This window comes from Podarcis vaucheri, assembly GCF_965113315.1.
Source record: "Podarcis vaucheri genome assembly, chromosome: 3".
NCBI classification, from domain to species: domain Eukaryota; kingdom Metazoa; phylum Chordata; class Lepidosauria; order Squamata; family Lacertidae; genus Podarcis; species Podarcis vaucheri.
The window spans coordinates 73503497-73526942 of record NC_138761.1 but is presented as its reverse complement, the minus strand read 5'-3'; the positions used below and the strand labels follow the sequence as shown (position 1 = coordinate 73526942).

The 23446-nt window shown below is 41.6% G+C and overlaps 3 protein-coding genes and 1 long non-coding RNA gene across 4 annotated transcripts in view; 2 read left to right on the top strand and 2 right to left on the bottom strand.

Moving 5' to 3' along the window:
- SLC16A10 (solute carrier family 16 member 10) overlaps positions 1 to 4559 on the top strand; it is a 40655-nt gene extending 36096 nt beyond the window's left edge. Inside the window, exon 6 of the mRNA XM_082216781.1 lies at positions 62 to 4559. Coding sequence (XP_082072907.1) covers positions 62 to 297 — 236 coding nt within the window. The 3' untranslated portion in view covers positions 298 to 4559. The remainder of the gene's footprint in view (positions 1 to 61) is intronic.
- Positions 2920 to 6521, bottom strand: LOC309529090. Its single transcript, XR_014218068.1, has 2 exons — positions 5628 to 6521; positions 2920 to 5095 (listed from the first exon to the last, which is right to left on the bottom strand). It is a non-coding gene; the product is annotated as an uncharacterized lncRNA (long non-coding RNA).
- Positions 6522 to 6757: 236 nt separating this feature from the next.
- MFSD4B (major facilitator superfamily domain containing 4B) lies at positions 6758 to 16335 on the top strand (the record flags this gene model as incomplete). The annotated part of the gene is made up of 4 exons (XM_082216772.1): positions 6758 to 7087; positions 8423 to 8591; positions 9578 to 9694; positions 12888 to 16335. 4 exons carry the CDS (start codon positions 6758 to 6760, stop codon positions 14105 to 14107), a joined length of 1836 nt encoding a protein of 611 aa, XP_082072898.1. The 3' UTR covers positions 14108 to 16335.
- Positions 15727 to 23446, bottom strand: part of REV3L (REV3 like, DNA directed polymerase zeta catalytic subunit) — a 64146-nt gene continuing 56426 nt past the window's right edge. Inside the window, exons 28-32 of the mRNA XM_082216765.1 lie at positions 23004 to 23141; positions 22631 to 22821; positions 21676 to 21922; positions 20438 to 20647; positions 15727 to 17939 (exon numbers count right to left, since the gene is read on the bottom strand). Coding sequence (XP_082072891.1) covers positions 17799 to 17939; positions 20438 to 20647; positions 21676 to 21922; positions 22631 to 22821; positions 23004 to 23141 — 927 coding nt within the window. The 3' untranslated portion in view covers positions 15727 to 17798. The remainder of the gene's footprint in view (positions 17940 to 20437; positions 20648 to 21675; positions 21923 to 22630; positions 22822 to 23003; positions 23142 to 23446) is intronic.

The window sequence follows — 23446 nt, the reverse complement described above, 5'->3', positions numbered from 1 at the left end:
TGTTGTATTCAGGTCTGTTACTTTGTCACAGAATACTGAATACTATTTTCTTTTTCCTCAGGAATACTTAAAGATCACCTGGGTACTTACGATGTAGCATTCTACCTAGCAGGAGTTCCCCCGATGATCGGAGGAGCTGTATTGTGTTTCATCCCATGGGTGCATGAAAAGAAGAAACCCAAAGAAAAAGCTAGTCCTATGGATGGGAAAACTATGGAGAAAATGCTGGAAATCAAAAGCACCTCAGAGCCAGACTCATATGAAAAACCCAGAAAAGAATCAGAGTCCGTTATTTAATGGCCGATATTTTTCTTACCAGATTGAATTTATTTTTATAAGAACTAGGTTAGCTTTCTGTTTATGAATTGAATGTACCGTATGATTGTACTTCAAAAGCAAAGCCACAATGAGAGCTATCAAAGTAGTAAAGGTTAAAACAAAATGGTTAATAGCTAAAAATGCCTTTCACCCATTTTTATATGGTCTCAAAACACACTTCCACATACTACATGGAGCTTTTTGTCATCAGAATACATGCTAGTGCGGGCGTGTGTCAGGAGAATTTAAAACAAACACATATGACTGCATTTCTGGAACTCAAGAAATGTCTCCCTTCTACTAACTAATCCTTTCATAATGCATCCAGCAACTTCATGATTCACCTAATGGTGGAATGGCATGCATCTGGAATTATTAGTAACATCCTAATGTTCTTAAAGCTACTATTTTTAATCTTTAAAAAGATGTGTGGGGTTTGCAATGTGGATTCACAGCTTTTTAGATCTTCTTAAAAACAAATTCTATGCAGATTTTGGCATGCCTAAGACCACTGATTTCAATGGGTTTAAGAATGTCTAATTCTGTGTAAGATTGCAGCTTTAGCTTTTAATCCCCAGGAAACCATTGCAGTAAACTATGAAAATGTATTTTCATAATGCAATAGTGACAATTCAACTTTTGCTTAACTCTGCAGTGGAATCCTTCTTGCATTTCTTCATTTATTTGCTTCATGTATTTTAAAGGTGGGTGGCATCATGGTAACCTTATAACTTTTTATTTCTTAAATAATTTAAACTGCTGAGCTAATGATAAGCTAATTATTCATGTGTACGTGAAAAACACGGTTCTTACATCATCTTTCTTAATAGGTTACTAGTAATTATAAAATCACATATACTGAATGAAATCCAACGGGTTTTGCTCTGCTGCTGGAAGCCATCCATCAGTAGAATGGGTAGGGGGGTCAATTTATTTTATTTATTTATTAAATTTGTATACTGCCCTATACTGGATGGCAGTTCACAACATAAAATTACAATATAAAAAACACAAAATACATGATAAAAATATAAACAGAAACAAACCAATAATCCTCCCTTCCACTACACATTTAAAAGGGTATTGAATGTCATTCAGCCAGAGGCCTGGTTGAAGAGGAATGTTTTCACCTGGTGCCCAAAGGTGTATAATGAAGGTGCCTTCCTGGGGAGAACATTCCACAAACGGGGAGCAGTATATGGCAATTCCTTCTTTGTAATTCAGCACTCAATAATCTTTTATTGGGGTATCCTCCAGAGCAAATCTGGCCAGGATGCAAGGGGAAGAAAAATTGCCAGATTTTGGCGAGGGGATTCAGGGGTAGTTGCCCAAAAAATTCCCTACCTCACATTTGATAGGTACATTTCATTAGTGCAGCAACACCCATTGGATTCCATCCTATATTATATAGTGTAGTGAGGCAACTGTTTTCCATGAGATTTGTCTATTTTCATTATTTAACCCAAAGTGTAGTAATACTGCTTGTGATTTCTTTTGATGGATCAGTTCAAATCAAGGGGCATACTTAAGATTTCACTAACATTCTGGTTTCAATCCTACTATGCATCTGATTCCTTCTGTTGCAGTATCAAGAGATATACAAAGCAACATAGCCCATATATGGAGGCAAGATTCTGCTTCTCTTTGGTACTTAACAACAGGTATGAGAAGAAAGTAATGAAATCAAGATGGATCAAGACCCTTTACTCCTCCAAGTTTCAAACCACAAGCTGTACCTTTCTGAATGTCCCAAAAACCTCTGACACCTTGCATTTGCCTTCTGTGGTCTATATACCCACTTTCTTTCAAAATATATACCCCAGTGGGGTAGAAACACCAGCCTTTGGATCCGAAACAGAGCTTCAGTCTCTAGTTGCATGGTCTCTAAAAGACATTCTGCCAAAATAATTTCATTCTCTTTCTAGCTCCTTAAAGATCAGGGCTAAAAATCAGTGTTCCTTGCTCACTATGGGATCATGGAAAAACTATGGAGTAGAAACAATAGGAAACTGCCCTGAACTACTACTTCCAAGGAGACTTGGAGATTGGATTAGATTCACAGTGTCCATGTGAGGTCTTGGGAGGACCTAAGAGGCTTGTAGAAGGGGTATGTGTATGCTCAGAGGTGGTGTTCTTGATAAAGTGCCTTCATATTGCTTGATCATGTTAAAAACTTGCTAAGACTTAACAAGATGTTGCTGCTACTTCTCAGATACTGAGGTATGTACACGGGGAAGGAATTTATCTCTTGAGAGAATCTCTCTTCCAGAAGCAGTAAGAAGAGGGAAGGGAGAACAAGGGGGCAATAGCATAATATTGTGCACATTAAGGTAGGGAATTGCACACTTTATAGAGCATCTGCATGTTGTCATTGTTATGTTCCTGTTTTCCTGAAGCGGGTCTATCATTTCTCAAATCACAAAACAACTCTTCTTTCCTTTCCAAGAGGTGTGGTTTTGACCCTTGCAGTTGCATATTGGATGGGTAAATACTTTGCCACACAGCAAACCTTCCCTATTACCTGTCTATTTGGGAACAGTTTGTCTGAAAGTCCACTGATATTCCTTAGCCTTCATGATTTGAAAGAAGAAACCTTTGTAAGTCTCAGGAAGCATGCTGGGAGTTGAGTAGTACAAAACTGTATGCAAGTCTCCAGAGATTTCCCCCCCTCCTCCTAATGTCAGTGTGCCTTCCCCAACTATGCAAAGTACAAATAGAAGAAGGGAGATTTTTGTGGAGGACAAATGCTCAAAATAAAGTACTGCAGCAAGACGAATAAACTAGCTTGTTCCAGTGTGTCTAGATCTGCACAATTATATAGAGATTTACATCATCTCTGTGTCCATGCACAAAGATTATTTAAATAGACTGTAGCAAAACAAAATTGTTTTGACTAAAACCACATTTTATTCTACAAATAGCATGCAGTGTTTTACTACTGGTATCTAATACAATATCTGTACGTATAACAATGCACATGACAATATTTAAAAATCTATCGTCAATCTGTCAATTTATCACATGTATATGTTTAAAGTGATTGATACCAGATGAACAGTTTATCCACTGAAGGTTATTTTAAAAGAAACAGAAAAAAGAAACCCCAAATCCTTGTAAAGGAACAAGCAACAGTATTTTTAAAAAGTTTAATCTGTGCTTGTTCTGTCTCATCTTTACAATATTAACCAAAGTTTTTCTAAAAGCACGGATTTTATTAAATAATTCTCAAGCTTTGCTTTTAACATGACTAAGGCAGGGACTATTAATGTTAGAAACTGGATAGTTGTGAAATAGGATTGTTGCAATGTAACTTTAAAAATTGCAAAACTTGTTTCTGCACTTCAGTAGCCCCTCCATTGCCCCTCAGGTCTGCTCTACACAATTTTTATGTACACTTCAAAATCTGAAAGTGTGGTCATGAATGTGGAGTGGCACATGTGTCCTACAATAAACACACACTTTTCTATTTGGTGCAGATAATATTACAGTATTCATAAATGGAACCAAACTCCTCTTGGCCCCATTACTGCTGGTGGAGGGGAGGGAGTTGAAGTTTTCGTTACTGCTGTGTAACCCATGTGAATGTAAAAAATTCACCTTTTACTATGTGAACAAAGCTTTCTATCTGACAAAAATACTAAGTTTTCTTGCAGCGTAAATTAATCCCATGAAAAAGAAGCATTTTTTGAACTGGCATGCTGTTGTTTATTCTACAAAAATATATATACACAAGGAAGTGGCTTATCTATGCAAATCCTACACACATTTACATTGGACACAATGGAACATGCTTCTGACTAGCAGGCAGAAAAAGGCCCACCTCGCTTTGAATTTACTGTGCTATGTCTTCTAAGATTCATTTTAATGTGCTGATGTTGCACTCTGCAATAATTAGCTCTTGGATCCCTCCTTTGATTTAAAATGTATACTGTGTGTCATGAAAAAGTGTGCAGAATTCTATAAACTGTTTATAATTGTGCCTTGCTCCATCTCAAGAATGCAGCACTACAGTGGTTGAAAATAAAGACGTCATAGTAATGGTACAGAATGTACATCCTGTGTAACTAAATGGATACATTTGTTACTTGTACTTGTTTACATTTAGATACATTTGTTACTTGTACATTTGTTACTTGTACTTGTTTACAAGATAAGGACAGTACCAAGAAAGTGAGAGCATCAGTAACTACGTCTTTTGACATTTTACCTTATCAGTGGAATGCAATAAACTGACTTGCAAAAGTACCCAGTCATAATTCTTTAGAAGAGTAACCTTGATTCTTAACATATTTGTAGTTCTACCTCCTCCACTTATACAATAAACAGTTTTCAAGGAAACCTTTTTAGTTATTACCCTATCTGAAAACATTTATAAAAATTTCCAACTTTTACTTCTAGCCATATTCCTATTGCCAACATTCTAGCTGCTTAAAACAAAAAAACTGCTTACGTCTGAAGTACAAATATCTATCAACTTTATCTCACTTGTTTTCTTAATAGCTTAGCCCCATGTATCTGAGGCTTTTTCTCTTAGCTGTGCTTCTCTGTGCATGTGCCATGCTTAAGGAGTGTGACAGCAAAGGTTTAATAAACCTGTCTCAAATATTAAAAACCCATTGCCAACTATTTAGTTGTATTATATATTTTGTTACCTCCTTGAAAAAGTAGGATGGTGAATTTTCTGCCTTGTCAAAATGCAAACGGGCATCTATACCCAGATAGTCGATCGGCAGAGGTCACAGTAGGCAGGGTGGAAATTCAAATTACTCAGCCCTACCTTGGGAGAAAGGCGATGGCAAGCCTAGACAACATCTTAAAAAGGAGAGACATCACCTTGCCAACAAAGGTCCGTATAGTAAAAGCCATGGTTTTCCCAGTAGTGATGTATGGAAGTGAGAGCTGGACCATAAAGAAGGCTGATCGCCGAAGAATTGATGCTTTTGAATTATGGTGCTGGAGGAGACTCTTGAGAGTCCCATGGACTGCAAGAAGATCAAACCTCTCCATTCTGAAGGAAATCAGCCCTGAGTGCTCACTGGAAGGACAGATCGTGAAGCTGAGGCTCCAATACTTTGGCCACCTCATGAGAAGAGAGGACTCCCTGGAAAAGAACCTGATGTTGGGAAAGATGGAGGGCACAAGGAGAAGGGGACGACAGAGAATGAGATGGTTGGATGGTGTTCTTGAAGCCACTAGCATGAGTTTGATCAAACTGCGGGAGGCAGTGGAGGACAGAAGTGCCTGGCGTGCTCTGGTCCATGGGGTCACGAAGAGTCGGACACGACTAAACGACTAAACAACAACAACACCTTTAGCAAGGTACTATATGAACAGGGTTCTCCCAAGCCACTCTCCACCCCAGCCCCCCAGCTATTGAGAAAGTGTATATACTGGCTTACTGAAACAATAAAATAAAAATAGAGTAGACAAATAAAACAGTACATTAAAAGAGCCAGAATACAATAAATACATTGTTACCGTCATTTAAAATAGCAAGTCACCTCTTGAACAGGGTAACACTCAAGACTCCAAATAGGTCTGAGTAAACAACTCGAGTTTTTAGGAGATGGAGCATCATTGCGAAATCTCATTTGGAAGGGTATTGCAGAGGGTTGGGGCTACGACAGAAAAGGCCTGCTTCAGAGAGTTTTTGTATAAGGGGAACTTGCAGTGGCAAGACATTTTCTAACCACTTCAAGACAACCCCCATACACATTTTCCACACGCAGTAAGATCCGAGTTATAAAAAGCATCAAGTCCTGTTTGAGTGGATGGTCACATCGTTACCCAGCCACAACCATAAGAAATATTTGGCTTTCTCCATTGCTTTCTCCCCTTCTCTTTTTTAATTTCAAGTTTACATACCCATACAAGGAATTACCAATTTCTTTCTATGGTGAAAGGGGTATTTCACTCCCGTCCCTGTAAAAAGGCAGCGGGGGTGGGTGGGGGGAGGCGGAGGACCCCAAAAATGCACAAGAAATCAGTTTCCCGGCAACGGAATGGTCCCTTTAGCTTTTCCTATCTCTGTCCCCTTCAGCATGTTCGTTCCCTTGGCAGCCCTTCGGCAACAGCCGGCAAGCCCAGATCTACAAAATATAGTAACGAGCAAAGGGCAGGTAGCGACCCGGCCACCCGTTTTCACCTGGCGGGAAACCGCTTCCGTAAAGCAGGCGACCAAACTGGGAAGCTCGAAAAGCACATTTGAGCGACGCTAGCCAATGCGAGCACTTGAACGGCCTTCGCGGAAACAAACAGGAATGAGCGGGGATACAGCTGCGGCGGGGCCTACTTCCAAGGGCATTCTGGGAGTTGTAGTTTTTAACAGAGAGGAGGTGCCTCCTGGCCCTCCGGCCTCCGCCGCGCAACATGCGGAAGCCACGTGTGCGTCGCGAGGTCACGTGGCCCGGCGCTGCCGTAGCGGCTCCCGGCTGTAGGGATGGCGGGCGCTGCCGAGAGGAAGAAGCAGGTTCGCTTCGCTCGTCTGGAGGAGGAGGATGAAGGCGGAGGAGGAGGAAGCCGCCGCGAGGCAGAGAGTGAGTCGATGGCGGCGGCAGGAGGGGCGTCTTCGGAGGAGCCGCTCGGGGGCTCTGCTGCGCGGCTCGCCCTTCAGCCGCTGGTCGTGGTGGCCGAAGGCGGACGAAGAAGCCGGGCTGGAGGCGGCGGCGGCGACAGCGCCGCAAAGCGGGAAGCGGCTGTGGCGGCGGCTCCGCGGCGGGCGCTGAAATGGTGCACTTCGGCGGCACTTTGCGCCGCTTTCCTGGGCCTGGTAAGCGCGTGCGCGTTTGTGTCACTCAGCGTTCCGGGGGGTGGGCGTGTGTCACTCTCTTCTCCCCCCCCCCGTGGTTGTCCACGCGAGGCAATTCCCTCGCAATTCCCTCGCAATGCTGCCGAAGGCCCTCAGACCACGGAGGAGCCGAAGAACTTCAGGGCGGGACTCGGCACGCTGCGGTCCTTGACACGGGCAGAAATGCGGCGTCGCCGCCAGTAGATGCGTAAAAACAAGTACACGTGTGTGTGTGAGAGCGAGCGAGCGAGCTGAAGGATGGAGGGATTTGCGGGGCGCCTATCTTCCCTCGGACTTTCCCAATAAACAAGCAGATGCCTTTTCTTTAATTGAATTATTATTATTATTATTAATTGAATAGTGCACTGTTCTCCTGAAGTACTTGAAATGCAGAGCGTTAGCGTGGCCTTCCCAGGGATGTGGACTAGAGTTCTCACTCAGTGCAGCCAAGCGAAGATTTGCAGGTGGTTGTGGCCCAAAACACCTGGAAGGCTCTAGAATGCCGAAGGATAATATAGTGAATGGGACACTCCTGAGTAGTTCAGCTGCGGTCCCAAAATAGAAGCTCTCAGTTTGTTAGGTTTAGATCCTGCCTTTTGCCAGGATGGCCTTAAGATAGCTTGCAATATATATTTTTAACCATATAAATTAAATAGCTCAGACCACCACCAGCAGCAGAAAAATCCATGTAAAAAGAAGTATATTTGTAGGGTCAAAGGATGAAGATATTGTTGCCTATTGCATGAAACCACCTAGTGGTTTCTGAGGATTTTGAGTCAGGTGTCGCCAATGCATATGCTGATGTTGCTCTGCTGTTTTTGTGGTTAAGGTGGGAGAGTGGAAGTGCTAAATTGTTGTTTGGGCTTGGTAATGGATGGTGTTCAACCTATTGAAGGTGGGGTTATATGTCTAGCATGTAGTTTCTTTCTTAAACTACTCTTGCACTGAAATAATCACAATGTACTTGCTGCTTTTGACAATTATCTGGAAAGCACAGTTAGTTCACAATATAGCTGTTTGGGATGGTTTCATGAGCATTTAATTGATCTTAAAACTGCTTTTGATCTTATTCCTAAAAAAAATTAATGGGAGAATAAGTATTTGTATTCTGTGGATAAGATACTTCTTTAAAAATTTGAATTGCAAGTAATAATCTCCCATTATCCCACTAATATCAGTTGCTCTTACTTCTGGATAAGTGTGCTTAGGATTGCAGGGAGTGGTTGTCACCTACTGACTTATTTTTTATGCCAAGTTTATTAATAACAGAAAGTATGTTTGATTTGCACTTCACAATATTTTTTTATTTATTTCCAGGGTATGGCCATTGCTATCCTAGGGCCCACATTTGAAGACCTGGCTGCAAATGTGAACAAAAATGTCAGTCAAATTTCTTATATTTTTGTGGGCCGTTCATCGGGGTACTTTGGTGGTTCTCTGATTGGTGGTATACTTTTTGATTGCATGAATGCCCAACTTCTCTTGGGTAAGTACACAGGGAATAATACTGATTTTTATATCATTGCCCTGATTCATGAAAGTTGGATGAGCAATTACATAGTCAAAAATGTAAGGGCACAAATACGTATGTCACAAGCTGTGCATGCAGTCCAACCTGAGGGGAAATGGAGTGGATTAAGTTTCTCTCGCTCCCACAGCCCATTTCTCAGGCTGTTTGATACTTTCTTTGCACCGTTGAAGCAAGTCATTGTTTTTTTAAAAATGGCTTGACTCTTCAGCAGTGAGAATTCAATGGAATTCAGCTTTATGGATAGCTTCCTTGCATGTTAATAACTTTTTTTTAGATTGCTGCTTCAATATGTAATCAACCTTTTGGAGTCTTAAGACAGGGGTCTGCAACCTTTAAGACAAAAAGAGCCACTTGGACCCGTTTCCGAAGAAAAAAACACTGGGAGCCGCAAAACCATTGCGGCATTTAAAGCATGTGCGCCGCTGCCCTCCGATCTGACAGCGGACGGGAAGGTGACGTCGGGACGGTGCGTGACTAGCGCATGCACCGCCCCCATGCGACATCACAGCCAGTACAGCGTCCGCCACAGTGGGGTGTGTCGGGCGCACAATGCGCCTCCTCCCCTCGCTAGTATCCGCCCCGGAGCCGCGGCAAAGGTGTAAAAGAGCCACATGCGGCTCCGGAGCCGCGGGTTGCAGACCCCTGCTTTAGTACTATTCCCACTTACCTGGGAGAAACACGCACTGAATAGACAAGTATATTTATAAGGAGACATGTTTAAGATTATACTGCATGCATGCTGTTGATGTCTGAATGTAAAACTAGCATACAGGGTATTTTGTGTGACTAATGTCTTATGTTTATTACTTAAATCTAATTTAAATATTTTCCTGGAATTAAAACATTCCAGAATAAACTTAGATTTGAAATTAAGTATTATAAATTATAGCTTTTAAAAAGTGCAATATGAAATGGTGTGTTTAATTATTTCTCCCTTATAGGATTTTCTATGCTGGGTACAGCTCTGGGTCTTTATGTCATCCCCTGGTGCAATAAAGCACTTCTGTTAACATTCATGATGTCTGTCATTGGGTTTGCAATGGGAGTCCTTGATACAGGTAATAAAACCACAACACTTCTTTCATGATATTCATCCTGTTTGAAATGGTTCAGTTAGGATTATGTTGAATCTCTTAATTGAAAATGGCTTAAAATTTTTAAATCAAAAATATTAATATAAAGAAATATAGTACAGTATATAAAAATATGCTACAGTAAAAAGGTAAAGAGCAGTTAACAGAGCATTCAGCAAAGCTTAAAAAGCCCAGGAAACCAACTAATGCTGATGCTAAGCCGGCTTCTTTGTGAAGAGCATTTTATAACTGGAGCACCACACCTGAAAACCCTCCGTCTCGAAGTTGCTGCCTTCTGGTGGTGGCAATCAGAGAAGGCCATTGGCAGACGATCTTAGAGCAATGGGAGGTTGATATGGCAGAAGGTGCCTTTGATAATCTTCAGGGTTGATTGACTGTGTGTGATTCTGGATAGATGAGGTGTAGGGATCAGAAGGGCAAAAGTGTTTTTTGGGAGAGCAGCGCAATCAAGTCAACTGTTGAGACGGTCTTGCACTGAAGTAGAAATAACAGGAAAGTGAAGAGAGATGCTCACTTTGAAGAAAACCACTGCTTTAGTGGTCATGGAAGGGGTAAGAGATACCATGCGGGGGAAGATGGAGTGTGCACAGTGTTGAAGAAGCTATGGTGATGATCAAACAGATGAGGCAGCAAAGAGCTTAGAGACAGAACTGTTTCTGTTGAAGATCAAGAGAGTATCCAAGGCAGTGAATGGGGTAGTTAATTCAAAGGTGAAGGTCAAAGGAACACAGCAGAGGCAGTGTTAGACACTCAGATATATAAGCTATGAGCCAAAAGGCTTCTTAAGCCAAGATTGCAGTCACCAAAACAGAATGTCTAGTTGCCATTTTTGGGCAAGACTACTCTAAGATCTTATTTTCAAATGATGGACCGACTAATTGATTCTTAGTTAAACATCTGGCTGGTTCAGATGATAGCCTTGAGCTAGGTTAATAATACTTTGAGAACTTAAAGAAGAAAAGCCACTTGATCCAGGGATAGTTCACATATATATTGGCCTATTCTGACCTCTTTTTCTTAATACAGACGTAGGAATATTCTTCACAACTCTGAGCAGGGCAGTGGGGTAGGGTAAGTGAAGACAAGCTACAACAATTAACTATAACATCCACTGCTCCTACTCAGGCAGCACAGAAAAAGCATTTTGGTTGTCATGTATATTAAAGGAGATGGATGGGAATATTGTCAAATAGGAAGAAGGTGAGCCAAGGATTTTGATCTGAAATGATTAGTGAGAAGGATCATGGAGTGATAAAGGGAAGCAGAATGGAGTGGTAATGGAGAACAGTATCATACAGAAGTATGGATTTTGGAGGTTGAAAAACAGTGAGATGGGTCTGGTTGTGGTCAGGCACTGCAATTAGCAGGGAGAAGGTCAGTGCTAATGCAGCCACAGGAAAGAGGTGAGCGCCAGAAGGAGAGACCACTGAAGGAGAGGGAAGCAGCAGTGTCAATGCTGGTGGTAGAGTGTCAGATTTTGGTGAGTGCAAGTTGCTGGAGGGTTTAAGAGAAGAAAGGATTGTGAAAGATAAATTATTTCTGAGTGAGGGAGCAGCAGTTCCAGAGGAAGCGTGAAAATAGGAGTGGGAAGCAGTGAATGGGAGACTGCAAGTGAATGCCACAATGCTGGAGGAAGCCACTAGAGCTCTGGAGCCAAGAAAAGGCGCTGAAGGAGAAATGGAAAATGATATTGGTAGAGCAGTAAAATGCATCTCTGGCAGGTAATCTTGTTGTCTTCAGTGATGGGTTGTTTCTATGGTGTAATGCTGGTAAGAGGGTCAAGCAGCTGTGATATCTTGCCTAGTAATGTATCTGCATCTTTCTGTGCAAACACAGTGCTTTCCTTTGAAAAAGAAGTTTAGTCCTCAGTAGCACTTGGAGCCAAGGAAGGAAGAAGACTGTCAAGACAACAGGGTTGTTGTTTTTTATGCTGGCAGGCCTGTGCACTTGTTATACAATTTCTTAAGGGAGTCATTTTAATGATTGATTTTAATGTTTTTATGTTGCTGTACACCGCCCTGGTATTTTATGAGAGTATGGCATATAAATCCTTATCAGTAAGCAAACCTTTGACCTTTGAAGTGTCACTGTCAAGCTAGAGGAAACTTTCTGTGTTTCTGTGAATAGAGGCCGTTGAACACCTCCTGCTATTCATAATATTATCAAAACTGTGTTTTCAGCAGGAACCGTTTGATAACAATTACAGAATTTAATGGGAATTTTCACTTAGTTATTGAAATAATTGTGAAGCTTTATAGTTGACATTGAATATGCTCTGTTAAATTGACCTCATTCTGCATACTGGTGAGCAGATGGATTCCATTTAATTAAGATACTAAACATATTATTGCATATAGTGCTTGTCACTTGAGAGGACCTGGGTTCTGCCTGTTGAGAATTTTGAAGGAACTCCTTGCTTTCTTACCTCTTATGCCCTCCTCCTCTGTGCTTAATCAATTGGGGGAGGAGTTCATTCACCAACTGGCATGACCTGCATACAGCTGCCTGTTGTCGTCCCCCTGAAACTCCCCCTCACCTGTGATCACTGAGTGAAAGTCTGATGTAGGGCTTTGCATGTGTGATTGGGGAACCAGGGTTATCCTAGTTGTCCTAATCATCTGTTCAGACCCTGTGTGTTTACAGTTGAATAGGCACAGGGCCCATCAGCAGGGTGGGATTCAGTAGGTACAAGCTTTTCACACACTGAATATGGATTGGGAGTGTGAGAAGAGGGCTTTCAGGAAGACTTGTGGGGATGGAGGAGCTGCTAGTCTATCTGCTTTTTGTCACTTCTTCCCCGCTCAACTCATGAGTAGGGGGGCTCCTTGTGGCTCTTAGGGTACAGCTGGTTGCTAGTTCTCATCTTCTCTGAATATTGGCCCTAGTGACTGTGGCTGATGGGGATTTAAGTCAAGCAGCAACTGGAGGTTCCCACCCTGGGAAAGTACACTGGGAATTGAAAACAGGCTAACTAGCCACAGCTCCCCCTTTTCTTTCGTTTGGCTATAATCCCTTCTAGTTTCCTGTGCCTGTTGATGAAGGAGCCTTCAGAGTTCTTAGCAGGTGGAGTGAGGTTGCTCTTGAGTGATGATGTGTAGTTCCAAGAAACCAGTCTGAATATGGAAACTATACCCTATATATTTTCTTTACCCCACAGGTGGCAATGTTCTTCCCTTGGACACATGGGGAGAAGAAGCCGGTCCGCATATGCAGGCCTTACACTTCAGTTTTGCTCTGGGTGCTTTTGTGGCTCCCATCCTGGCCAAGATGGCGCTAGGTGGCTCCACTATTGGTTCTCCGGTTCTGTTGGGTGGTAATGTTGACAATCAGTCTGCCGTGAATTCTCTTCCTGCTGCTACACCAGTCCTGAAACTGCATTTAAGCTTGAACTTTATGTGGTCTTATGTTGTTATAGGCAGTTATCTTTTGTTTGTTGCATTGTTTTTCTTTGTTTTGTGTTTGAAGAGCAGTCCTGTCCGCGACAGGACAAAGGTTTCCACACAGAAATACCAGGTTGCTAAATACCACCGTGCCGTCATATGTCTCCTCTCTGTGTTCTTTTTCTGGTATGTAGGGGCAGAGGTCACTTATGGTTCTTACATTTTTACTTATGCAAAAACCTTCGCTGCCATGAAGGAACATGAAGCAGCTGGGTTGAATTCCCTCTTTTGGGGATCATTTGCAGCTTGCAGGGGACTGGCAATCTGTTTTGCTGCTTGCTCTTACCCTGGAACTATGATCCTTCTGAGTATCATAGGCTCCACTCTGTCATGCCTATTCCTGGCACTGTTCAGTACATACCCAGTCTCTCTGTGGATTGGCTCTGCAGTATATGGAGCATCCATGGCGACTATCTTCCCCAGCGGCATTTCCTGGATTGAGCAGTATACAACCATCCATGGGAAATCTGCAGCATTATTTGTAATGGGTGCAGCTCTGGGGGAAATGTGTATTCCTGCAGTGGTTGGCTACCTTCAAGGACATTTTCCTGCTATCCCTGTGCTCATGTATTCTGCGTTGGGAGCAGCAGCCATGACATCAGTGCTGTTCCCTGTGATGTATAAATTAGCTACATCACCCTTCGATGCTAAACTGAAGGATGCTGGGGATGGTGAGCTCCAGGAAGCCTTATTGTCCCATTCTCATCTTGAGGATGATGATGATGACGATGACGGCAGAGAATGGAATGAAGTAGACTTTGAAGTAATTGAGATGAATGACACTATGAGGAACTCTGTCATAGAAACATCCAAGACGATCGAAGGGGAATCGACAACAGCCACCTCTGGTCACCCTTCTTCAAGAAACATTTTTAATTCTTCTCCTCGGCTTACTGTCGGCTCCCCAAAACATAAGAATTCTAGTAAGAATGACTAAGCCTCTTTTGCTTTAAGAACAAGAGGTTCACCAAACACTTCATTAAAGTGGTAAGAAGCTTGGTTAAATCCCAGTTAAAGTTGGTTTTTGGTATAAATGTGTATTTGCAGGTACCAAAAAGGGATGATGTGGAGCCATTTATGCGAGTGTGATGGTAGTAGAAAAAGCAAACAAAAGCCAGGTTTTCTTAAATCCATATTCTAGTGGTTCTTTAGTCAGATGGTGAGCTTACATCTGGGAAGCGTAGTAAAATAATCATGACTGTCTTGATTCATATCTGATTTCTATACTGAACATTGTAAGCAAGCTTTGACCAAAGGGGGTTGCATTTCATTTGAACCATGGTGTGATACTTAACGAGGTACCTTGTGAGGGCACCAGGGGTAGTCCTCATTCTGTAAATAGTTATCGCTTGTGTTCCTAAGATGTTGATGCCAAGATTTACTCTAATAACAAATATATTTTTTAAAAAGTGAAAAAGTTGTTTTGCGGGTTTTGAATAGTTGTATCTGATTTTTGAAAAGCAGAAGTATCACATTATGAAAATATTTAATTCTTTAGTACTTACATTGTTGGTACAGACAGTTTTTAATTTGTGTGGAGGTTATGTTCCAGACTCCCGTGCACATCAATGGAGCACGCGTAAGCCTGTTCTGCTCCCACCCCACCCCTTTTCGTGACATCTTTATGTTTGGGGGCTACTTTAGGTTCAGGGCCATGTGGGTGATTGTGCGTCGTTCAGACAATCCTAAATTTATCGTTGCCTGTACTTTCTCTGGGAGCAAGCTAAAACCCAGGCACATCTATTTCCCTTTATGTATGAGTAAGCCCTAGCCACCCTATTTCCACTACCAGAACTTACAAGTCATATCATTTTATTTTATTTTACTGAAAAGCACATGGCAACAGCAATTTGCTAGGTTACTGTAGAAGGGAAATGCTGTAATCTGTAATGGCAGTTCATCCAGATCCTTACCCTCAATAATGCCACTTGGTAGAGGTGTTCTTTCTAGAACATGCAGAATGTGGTTTAAAGAACACAACATTGCAAGCACTACTAGAAGAGCACAGGTTGTGCTTTCTCCCCCCACTCCAATCCAGGCATGATTTCTCAACTTATTAATTAGTGTACAGACTGTCCATACGTAAGAAATGCTCTTTTGTAACTGCTATATAATTGGAATGGCATTATTTATGACTGTACAATTAAACAGCAAGATTCTGTGGTATGTGGTTTGTTCATGGTGAAACAGAGGAATTGTGGACTGGATCTTGGGAAAGCTAGCATTTTGGCTTCAGACAATGAAGCTACCTCAATGGGATGATTTTTAATATTAAAAGCTGAACAAGTGAAGATGTCGGTCTTTTAAAAACTAAGCATTAATATGCAATAAATTGCGGATTAGACTGAATTTGTACACTGTTTCACAATTAGAAATATTACAAATGTAAAAGCCAGAGTTAATTGTGTTTCCATTAACTGAATCTCATTAGCAAATTTCTTAACCGTTTGAACTGCCTGAAGTGTGTATATCCAGCTTATAGTTTGCCTGTAAGAACTAGGATCCAAAATACTACTTTAGGCATGCATAAAGGATTAAATATGCCCAGGGGATTGCCCCCCCCCACTTTGAATGGTGCACCTCATTGCGATAACAAGAACAGGTTTTCCATGCACTATGAAAAGCTGTTGTTGCTGAATTACAGTTTCAAAGTTTCTTTGAAGCCGATGCCATGTGGTTGTGTGGTAGCCTTTTCATTGATGAAAATAGCTTCCGATTGTTGGGTAAAATCAAATCAAAAGCATGGTAATAGCTTATGTGTTTCAAGAATTTGTGCTGAGTTGTGGGTGTTGGGTATTACAAGGTCATATTAAGGAGTCTTGCTCTTTCTTGGGGTTCTATGTATTGTAAATACTGGAACTTCCAAACTCAGTATTTACTTGAGGAATCGGGTCCTTTCCTACAATACAAATGTTATTCCTGGTATATTTGTGATTGTTTTCTATGAAATAGACATTTTGACAACTTGTTTTAACTCACATCAATGCTACATTTGCCTTAAATGTTATAGCTCTTATTTGGGTATGATTATTAGTTTTTCTCAAGTGTGTGTCTATTGGTAAGGTAATTTTGTAATGTAAATGCAGCTAGGGAGTTAATTGCTTGTGTTTACAGGGGTATTGGGAAGTGTGATATTTTCTTGAATAAAATTTATTTATTTACCAACGTGAGCCTTGACCACCATTTCTTAGGGAATCCAATAATCAAGTCCATGAGTAAACAGAGTACATTCATTGTTTCCCTAATGATCGACTTTGCATGTAACTAAGCCATGATTTAAGAAACTACAAATAAATCCTGAGTTGTTTCAGTCAAACCATGGCTTCTCTCTCTCTCCATAGTTTGTTATGTTTTCCAGGTGCTCCTGCTTGAGGGGTGGCCAAAGGAACTATGAAAAAGAGTTCACACATTAGACAAAGCCATGGAAAATTTAGTAAGGTAAGCGATTGTGTAAACAGGTCATTTAACAGTATTCTTTTTCTTTAAAGCTTGCTTTATCCCTTGAGAATTTCTTATTTGGGGGATTGTGATACTAAATTGTGATTAAAGGTGGATTTCTCAAGAAAAATGATGGTTTTGATACTAGCTTCAGTTTTTAGGGAATGTCATTTTGGAACTCATTGGCCATTATTGTTAAAGAAAAGCACTACAGCTACATTGAAGTTTAAAAATGCACATACATTTATTTTATTTTGCTATGGTTTCCATTAATTTTTAAAACAAAATGATTTTCAATTAAAAAATGCACTGACCACATAATTCCTTTTAATTTTATAGTTATACAAATATTCTAAATACACATTTTCTCAAGATGATGGCAAATAAGATTTAACTGTACAGTACATCATGAAATATTAAGCATATTTAGAAGCAATAGAAATGTCTATACAAAAGCAAAAATGGAATAAAATTTCTTATTTAAAGTATTGCAACAGTCCCACAGGTTTGTAACAAAAATGTCTTTGCACAGTTCTTCACAATGCCCCAATTAATAGCTAAAGCAAGACAGTGATTTTTAGAAAATGTTTCAAAAATGCTACACGCTACTGTTTGCACAGTCTGGTCAAAACAACAAAGCTACTTGGAATCAAGCAAAACTTAGGAGAAATACTCCAACTGATTTTAAAGTTGTCCGTATAAAATTCATTGCACATTATTTTTACTCAGTTGTTTGAAAAGTAAAAAAGTCTATTTACAAAATATTCTGCAGTCAAAATTATAAAGTGGATGAGATATCTATAAGTAACACCCTGATACTGACAATTCAATAAAACACAATGACATTTCCCCAAAGATTTTCAGTACTTCAGAAGCCCATTGGGAAAAAGTTTTTATATTGAAATGGATTTACAGGATGTTAACACAGCTATTTCAACATCTGCATTATAAAACAGTATGTTACAAAGGCAGAAGAATGAGGAAAATTGACATTGTAAAAAGTCAGTTATTAATAGATTAACAAGTGTTTTTCAGTTTACTTAGGACAAACATTTATTATTTCTCAGAGTAGGTCAACAATGAATGAAAATTCTAGACAAGATGAAATTGAAGGACCATGCATGATAGTTTTAGAATGGTAAACATCATTAAAAAAAATAGCACCTGCAATCCTGCTATTTATAGGCAATCTAAAATTGATCAAGTAGCTGGCGAAGATACGGTGCCTTGGATAATTCTCTGCTCACTCTTGAGACCTTGTAAAGTACAGGACAGTTCAGTGAAACACAAGGTATCTGTCGCTCCAAGCAGCCTGTACAATTCTTGCATATCTAGAGGTACATAAAATGGAGTAGTGTAAAATTCACATAACTAGAAGAATTATAATAATCTTGGCTACAAATTTTACTTGGAGGGAGACAGGTGAGATGGGACCAACACTAAAAACGTGAGGAGGGTGGTAGGAAATGAATGGGCTTTCGAGAGAGGGGGACGGAAAGGCCAGAATCAACCAACCCCATAAAAACACAGCAGCGATGCCCACGCTACAGGTTGGATCCCCCTATGGGAAAACAGCCTTTTCCTGCATTGCAGGAGGGAGCTCACATTCCAGTTGAGAACACATTCACACAAAGGAAAAAATTAAGCATAAATAATGGAGCATATTTTAACAAAAATTCTAGCTGACTCAATACAGTGGTGCCTCGCAAGACGAAATTAATTCGTTTTGCGAGTTTTTTGTCTTGCGAAGCACGGTTTCCCATAGGAATGCATTGAAAATCAATCAATGCGTTCCTATGGAGACCGTCCGGGGACAGAGGGGAAGCGCCGCTCTGTCCCCTCTTTTGAAGCAAGGGGCTGCAGGGAGAAGATAGCTTCTCCCCACCGCCCTGTGCTTCAAAAGAGGTCCGGGGACAGCGGGGAAGACGCGCTGCGCTTCCCGCTGTCCTTTGAGCTTGCGGGGCAAGCTTCGTTTTGCGAAGCAAGCCCATAGGGAAATTCGTCTTGCGAGGCAACTCAAAAACGAAAAAAACCTTTCGTTCTGCGAGTTTTTCGTCTCGCGAGGCGTTTGTCTTGCAGGGCACCACTGTATTTTAGTACAGTGGTACCCCGCAAGACGAATGCCTCGCAAGACGGAAAACCCGCAAGACGAAAGGGTTTTCTGTTTTGGAGGCGCTTCGCAAGATGAATTTCCCTATGGGCTTGCATCGCAAGACGAAAGCCCATAGGGAAATGCTGGCGGTCGGGAGCAAAGACTTTCGCTCACAGCCGGCCTTCAGAAGAGGACCTCTTCTGAAGGCCGGCGGGGGGCAAAAGTCTTTGCTCCCGCCGCCTGCCTTCCCCCCCCCTGCCCCGGGCGATCTTAAAATGCTGGGGGTCGGGAGCGAAGCGTTAGCTGCCGACCCCTAGCATTTTAAAATCTCCCCCTGTCCCGGGGAGGTTTTAAAATGCTGGGGGTCGGGAGCGAAGCGCTGCCAACCCCCAGCATTTTAAAATCTCCCCCTGTCCCGGGGAGGTTTTAAAATGCTGGGGGTCGGGAGTGAAGCGCTGCCGAACCCCAGCATTTTAAAATCTCCCCGTGTCCCGGGAAGGTTTTAAAATGCTGGGGGTCGGCAGCGCTTCGCTCCCGACCCCCAGCATTTTAAAACGCTGTTCCGAAGGGGGGGCGGGGACGCCTGCCCCAGCCGCCCCACTTCGGAAAGCTGTTCCGAAGTGGGGCGGGGGGGGGGCGGGGACGCCTGCCCCAGCCGCCCCACTTCGGAAAGCTGTTTCGAAGAGGGGAGGGGGGGGCGGGGACATCTTCTGAAGGCGGGCAGGGGGCGGAAGTCTTTGTCCCCCCTGCCTGCCTTCCCAGGGGCTTTTAAATCGCCCCGGACAGCGGAGAAGTCCTCCGCTGTCCGGGGCGATTTTAAAATGCCGCCCGCCAGCATTTTAAGATCGCCCCGGACAGCGGAGAAGTCCTCCGCTGTCCCAGGGTTTTTTAAAATGCTGGGGGTGGGAAGAAAAGCCCTTGTCCCCCCCTCCCCCAGCCTTCAGAAGAGGTCCGGGGATAGACTGTCCCCGGACCTGGTCTGAAGGTGGTTTCCCTAGGAACGCATTAATTGATTTTCAATGCATTCCTATGGGAAACCGTGCATCGCAAGACGAAAAAACCGCAAGACGAAGAGACTTGCGGAACGAATTAATTTCGTCTTGCGAGGCACCACTGTAATATGCATCTGGTAAGGTAAGAGATTTATAAATGGCAAGAGCTGCATTGCCGATAAGATTGATTTTGGCTATATATGTGGGATTAAGGTATATTGGACATAAATACACTGAAAATATTTATGAGAGTATAGTTCCATTAAATCCTGGTACTTCTTGGTAATATTAAATAATATATTGAAATTAACAGAACAGTGGGGAATATACTTTTAATGGCAGAAATTCTAGCAGTTTCAAAGTGGAAACTGAATGATGATCCTTTGATAAAAGAGTGGCTTAATAAACCTGTTTACAACTAAATTCATGCAAATTTAATTTCTGTACAAAGCAAACAGAATCCGTCACATAAAAGGAAGATCTTTATGATGGGGTTCTTGTGTAAAATATCAGAGAGTTCAACATAATTTTGTATTAAAAGGTCATCATTCATTATTGCCAGTTTCTCTGATAGCACTTTTTTCATGCCTTTGGAATACCTTTTGTGAAAGTTCGTTATTTTGCTTATTAGGGAACATGTTATACTTAACTATTAAAAAACAAAAGGTGCTGTTTTCTCCACCTCAGAAGAGTTTCATTTAGGTTCAAGTTTATTAGAAGCAAAATAAAAGATTATTTCCCCTACCTTGGCTAGGTGTTCATGTTTACGTTCTAGCTCTCGAATTTCTTGATTAAGAATCACTACCACATGCTGTGGTTGGCTCCTACATTTACTGCAGATGCCATGCTGAGTTAATTCATCACACACAGGACAGTGTAGAGTGGTGAAATACTGGGAAATTGTCCCTTTTCGGCTTTCCTGCTCGCTGTGGGATGTGGTAGCAGCTTTCTGGATCTACAGGGTTTAAAAGTATTTGATACATATGAGTTATAACTATTTTTGCCAACATACGTTGATCAAATTTACACCTTCTCAAGTTAAAGATTGCTGGGTCTTGGCATCCTATGTTCCGAAAGACATATCAAAACATATCAACAAGTCCATTCAAAACTGTTGGAGCTGAGATTTTTCCTACTAACACTAGGTGGAGCTGAACACCCATTTTGAGATCAGCTCCACATGCTAAGTGAAACCGTTCTTGAGAGGCTGCCCACACACAAGGTTGTTCATATCAGGATGGATGAAAGCCAGCCCTATTAATGTGTTGTGGAAATCCACCTTAGATACCTTGTTTCCCATTTGGCCAACTAATTCCAGGTGGGAACCAGAGGTATGAACAATCTGAGGTTTGGGTCTATAGCAAGCAAACTCCTTGTCTGCATATACATAACCTGTAGGTTTCTGTTTTGCTTTATTGCTTTCTTCTTTATTGTGCATTGCTATTACTATGGGTAGTCTCTTTCCTACAACCCTCTTCCTAGTAAGTCTTGCATCAAGTGATAGGGGGTTGGAAGGAAAATCTATTTGTTAACCTGTCCCAAACCTGTTAGTGATTCATCAAGTAACTGGACCTTCCCTCCCACAGCAGCCATGGGCTCAACATTGGTAGGAATACCCTCTACCCTCTCCATTTGGTTGAATAACACTGATAGTTAGAGAGCCAATTCAGTAACCAGGAGAAGTACTAACTGTTTTAAACTACAGTGGTACCTTGGGTTACAGACGCTTCAGGTTACAGACTCCGCTAACCCAGAAATAGTACCTCGGGTTAAAAACTTTGCTTCAGGATGAGAATAGAAACCGCGCAGTGGCAGCGGGAGGCCCCATTTGCTTAAGTGGTAGCTCAGGTTAAGAACAGTTTCAGGTTAAGAATGGACCTCCAGAACGATTTAAGTTCTTAACCCGAGGTACCACTGTACTTATCTATAAAAACTCCATTCCAGCTGTAGCCATATCCAGAATTTACTATTTCACCTACTTACCCTTGGTAATTCATGATACCAGCTGAAAACATCTATGCCAATAAGTGATAAGATTCTAGCCAGCGGAGGAAGAATTTGTTTGGTGATATAGTAAGTGGCATTCAGACGCAGGTTTGGATCCTGTAGAACCTCAATCGGCCGCCTAACCAACTGTATGAGAGGCAACCCCGGCACGCCATACACAATGACATAGGGCACCCTTTCACCAACTCGTGGCTCAGATCGCCGATCATAGGCAAGCATCTTTCTGTTGGGACAAATAAAATCAATCTCAAAATATATGGCCCACAAATGAGAGAGACAGATCTATGTACCTGTTTCAATTCCCATTAATAATCTCCATATATTATTGCAATCCTTTCCTATCAGTCTTGCCAGTTTGCACAGCAACATTAAACACAAAAGAGAAGCTTCAGCCAGAAGCACTTCTCATTCTTTGAGGAAACCCCCCAGTCTCACAAACAGGACCCCCCACCTGTGTGTGTGTGTGTTCGCTTAGCACCCCTCTTATTGCTTCTGCCCACAATCATCTACTACTTTGGGGCTCTTAGTCCCCCCTTCAAAGTTGAGCACTATGAGGCCCCATACTTTTGCCCAAAGTCTGGAGCTTCTGACAGAACCACTATTCCAGACTTTTCCCTCTGAAGGAAGAGTGCAGAACAAGCTGTGGATGTATTTAGGACCTGGCTGATGGAAAATATATCTGATCTACAGAATTGTCACATTGGAAGTGACTCCAAGGGCCATCTAGTCCAAACCCCTGCAGTGCAGGGACTACAGCTAAGTAGCTCCCACTGATCCATATTTTATATTTTAATGTAATAAAATCCTGATATTCTTAGAAGTATATATTTCTGTAGTAGGTATTTAACACATCTTTGAACTCCCATAACGAGAATGATTTAATATAAACTAAAATGATCTCACAGTGCCATTCATTATATATCCTTATTACCTTGTGATTTCTAGAGCTGGTACACAGGCTCCAGGTCTGTATGTAGAACTTCCTCTGTACTCCTTTGCAAATATGAAGTCTTGCATGCTGGCCTTCCCTTCTAATAATTTCATGCACTGATTTTGCACATACTGCTTGATATGACTTATATCACGTGTTTCAAACAGCAATTTGATAGAACACTCAAGCATCTGAAAAAAGTGTATTAAAAAAGATTTCATAGTCATTTGAAACAGCAAAGGCATTTTAAACATTCCCATTCTGAAGCCCTCAACTTTCAACTTTCAACTTTGGAGTTTCCCCCCTAATATGTGGAACTGATATTGTACTAAAAAGAACTTCTGAACACAATAAAATGCCTGTGCCACTTTACCTTGGAAACAGCAGGGCAAGAATCTCTTCTTACAGTTTCTATGCCTTTTGCATCAAATACTGGGTCCTTCTGCTCCAGTGATTCATACATGTAACCAACATACCTCTTCTTGGTTTGCAAAATACATGGCAAATAGACCTGCAATGCAAAGAAAAACTTTACTAGTCTAGATATAAGAGAAATGCAGGCAAACTTCTGGACTGAACGCTTTTCTTCTTTACTGCTCATAATTAGACCCAAGTCACCCATAAACTATATATATTACTAAGCAACATACACTATTTTAGGCCCCAAGCGAGAGGATGAGATAGTAAATTCGTGCATGCATGACAGGCTTTCTCAACTCAGAGAAGCTTCAAAACAGCCATTTGAAGAGCTCTTCTTGTGTGTGGACTAGGGGCTAGAAGGGAGGATATGAAAGCCCTCCTTGTGTACATGTAAAC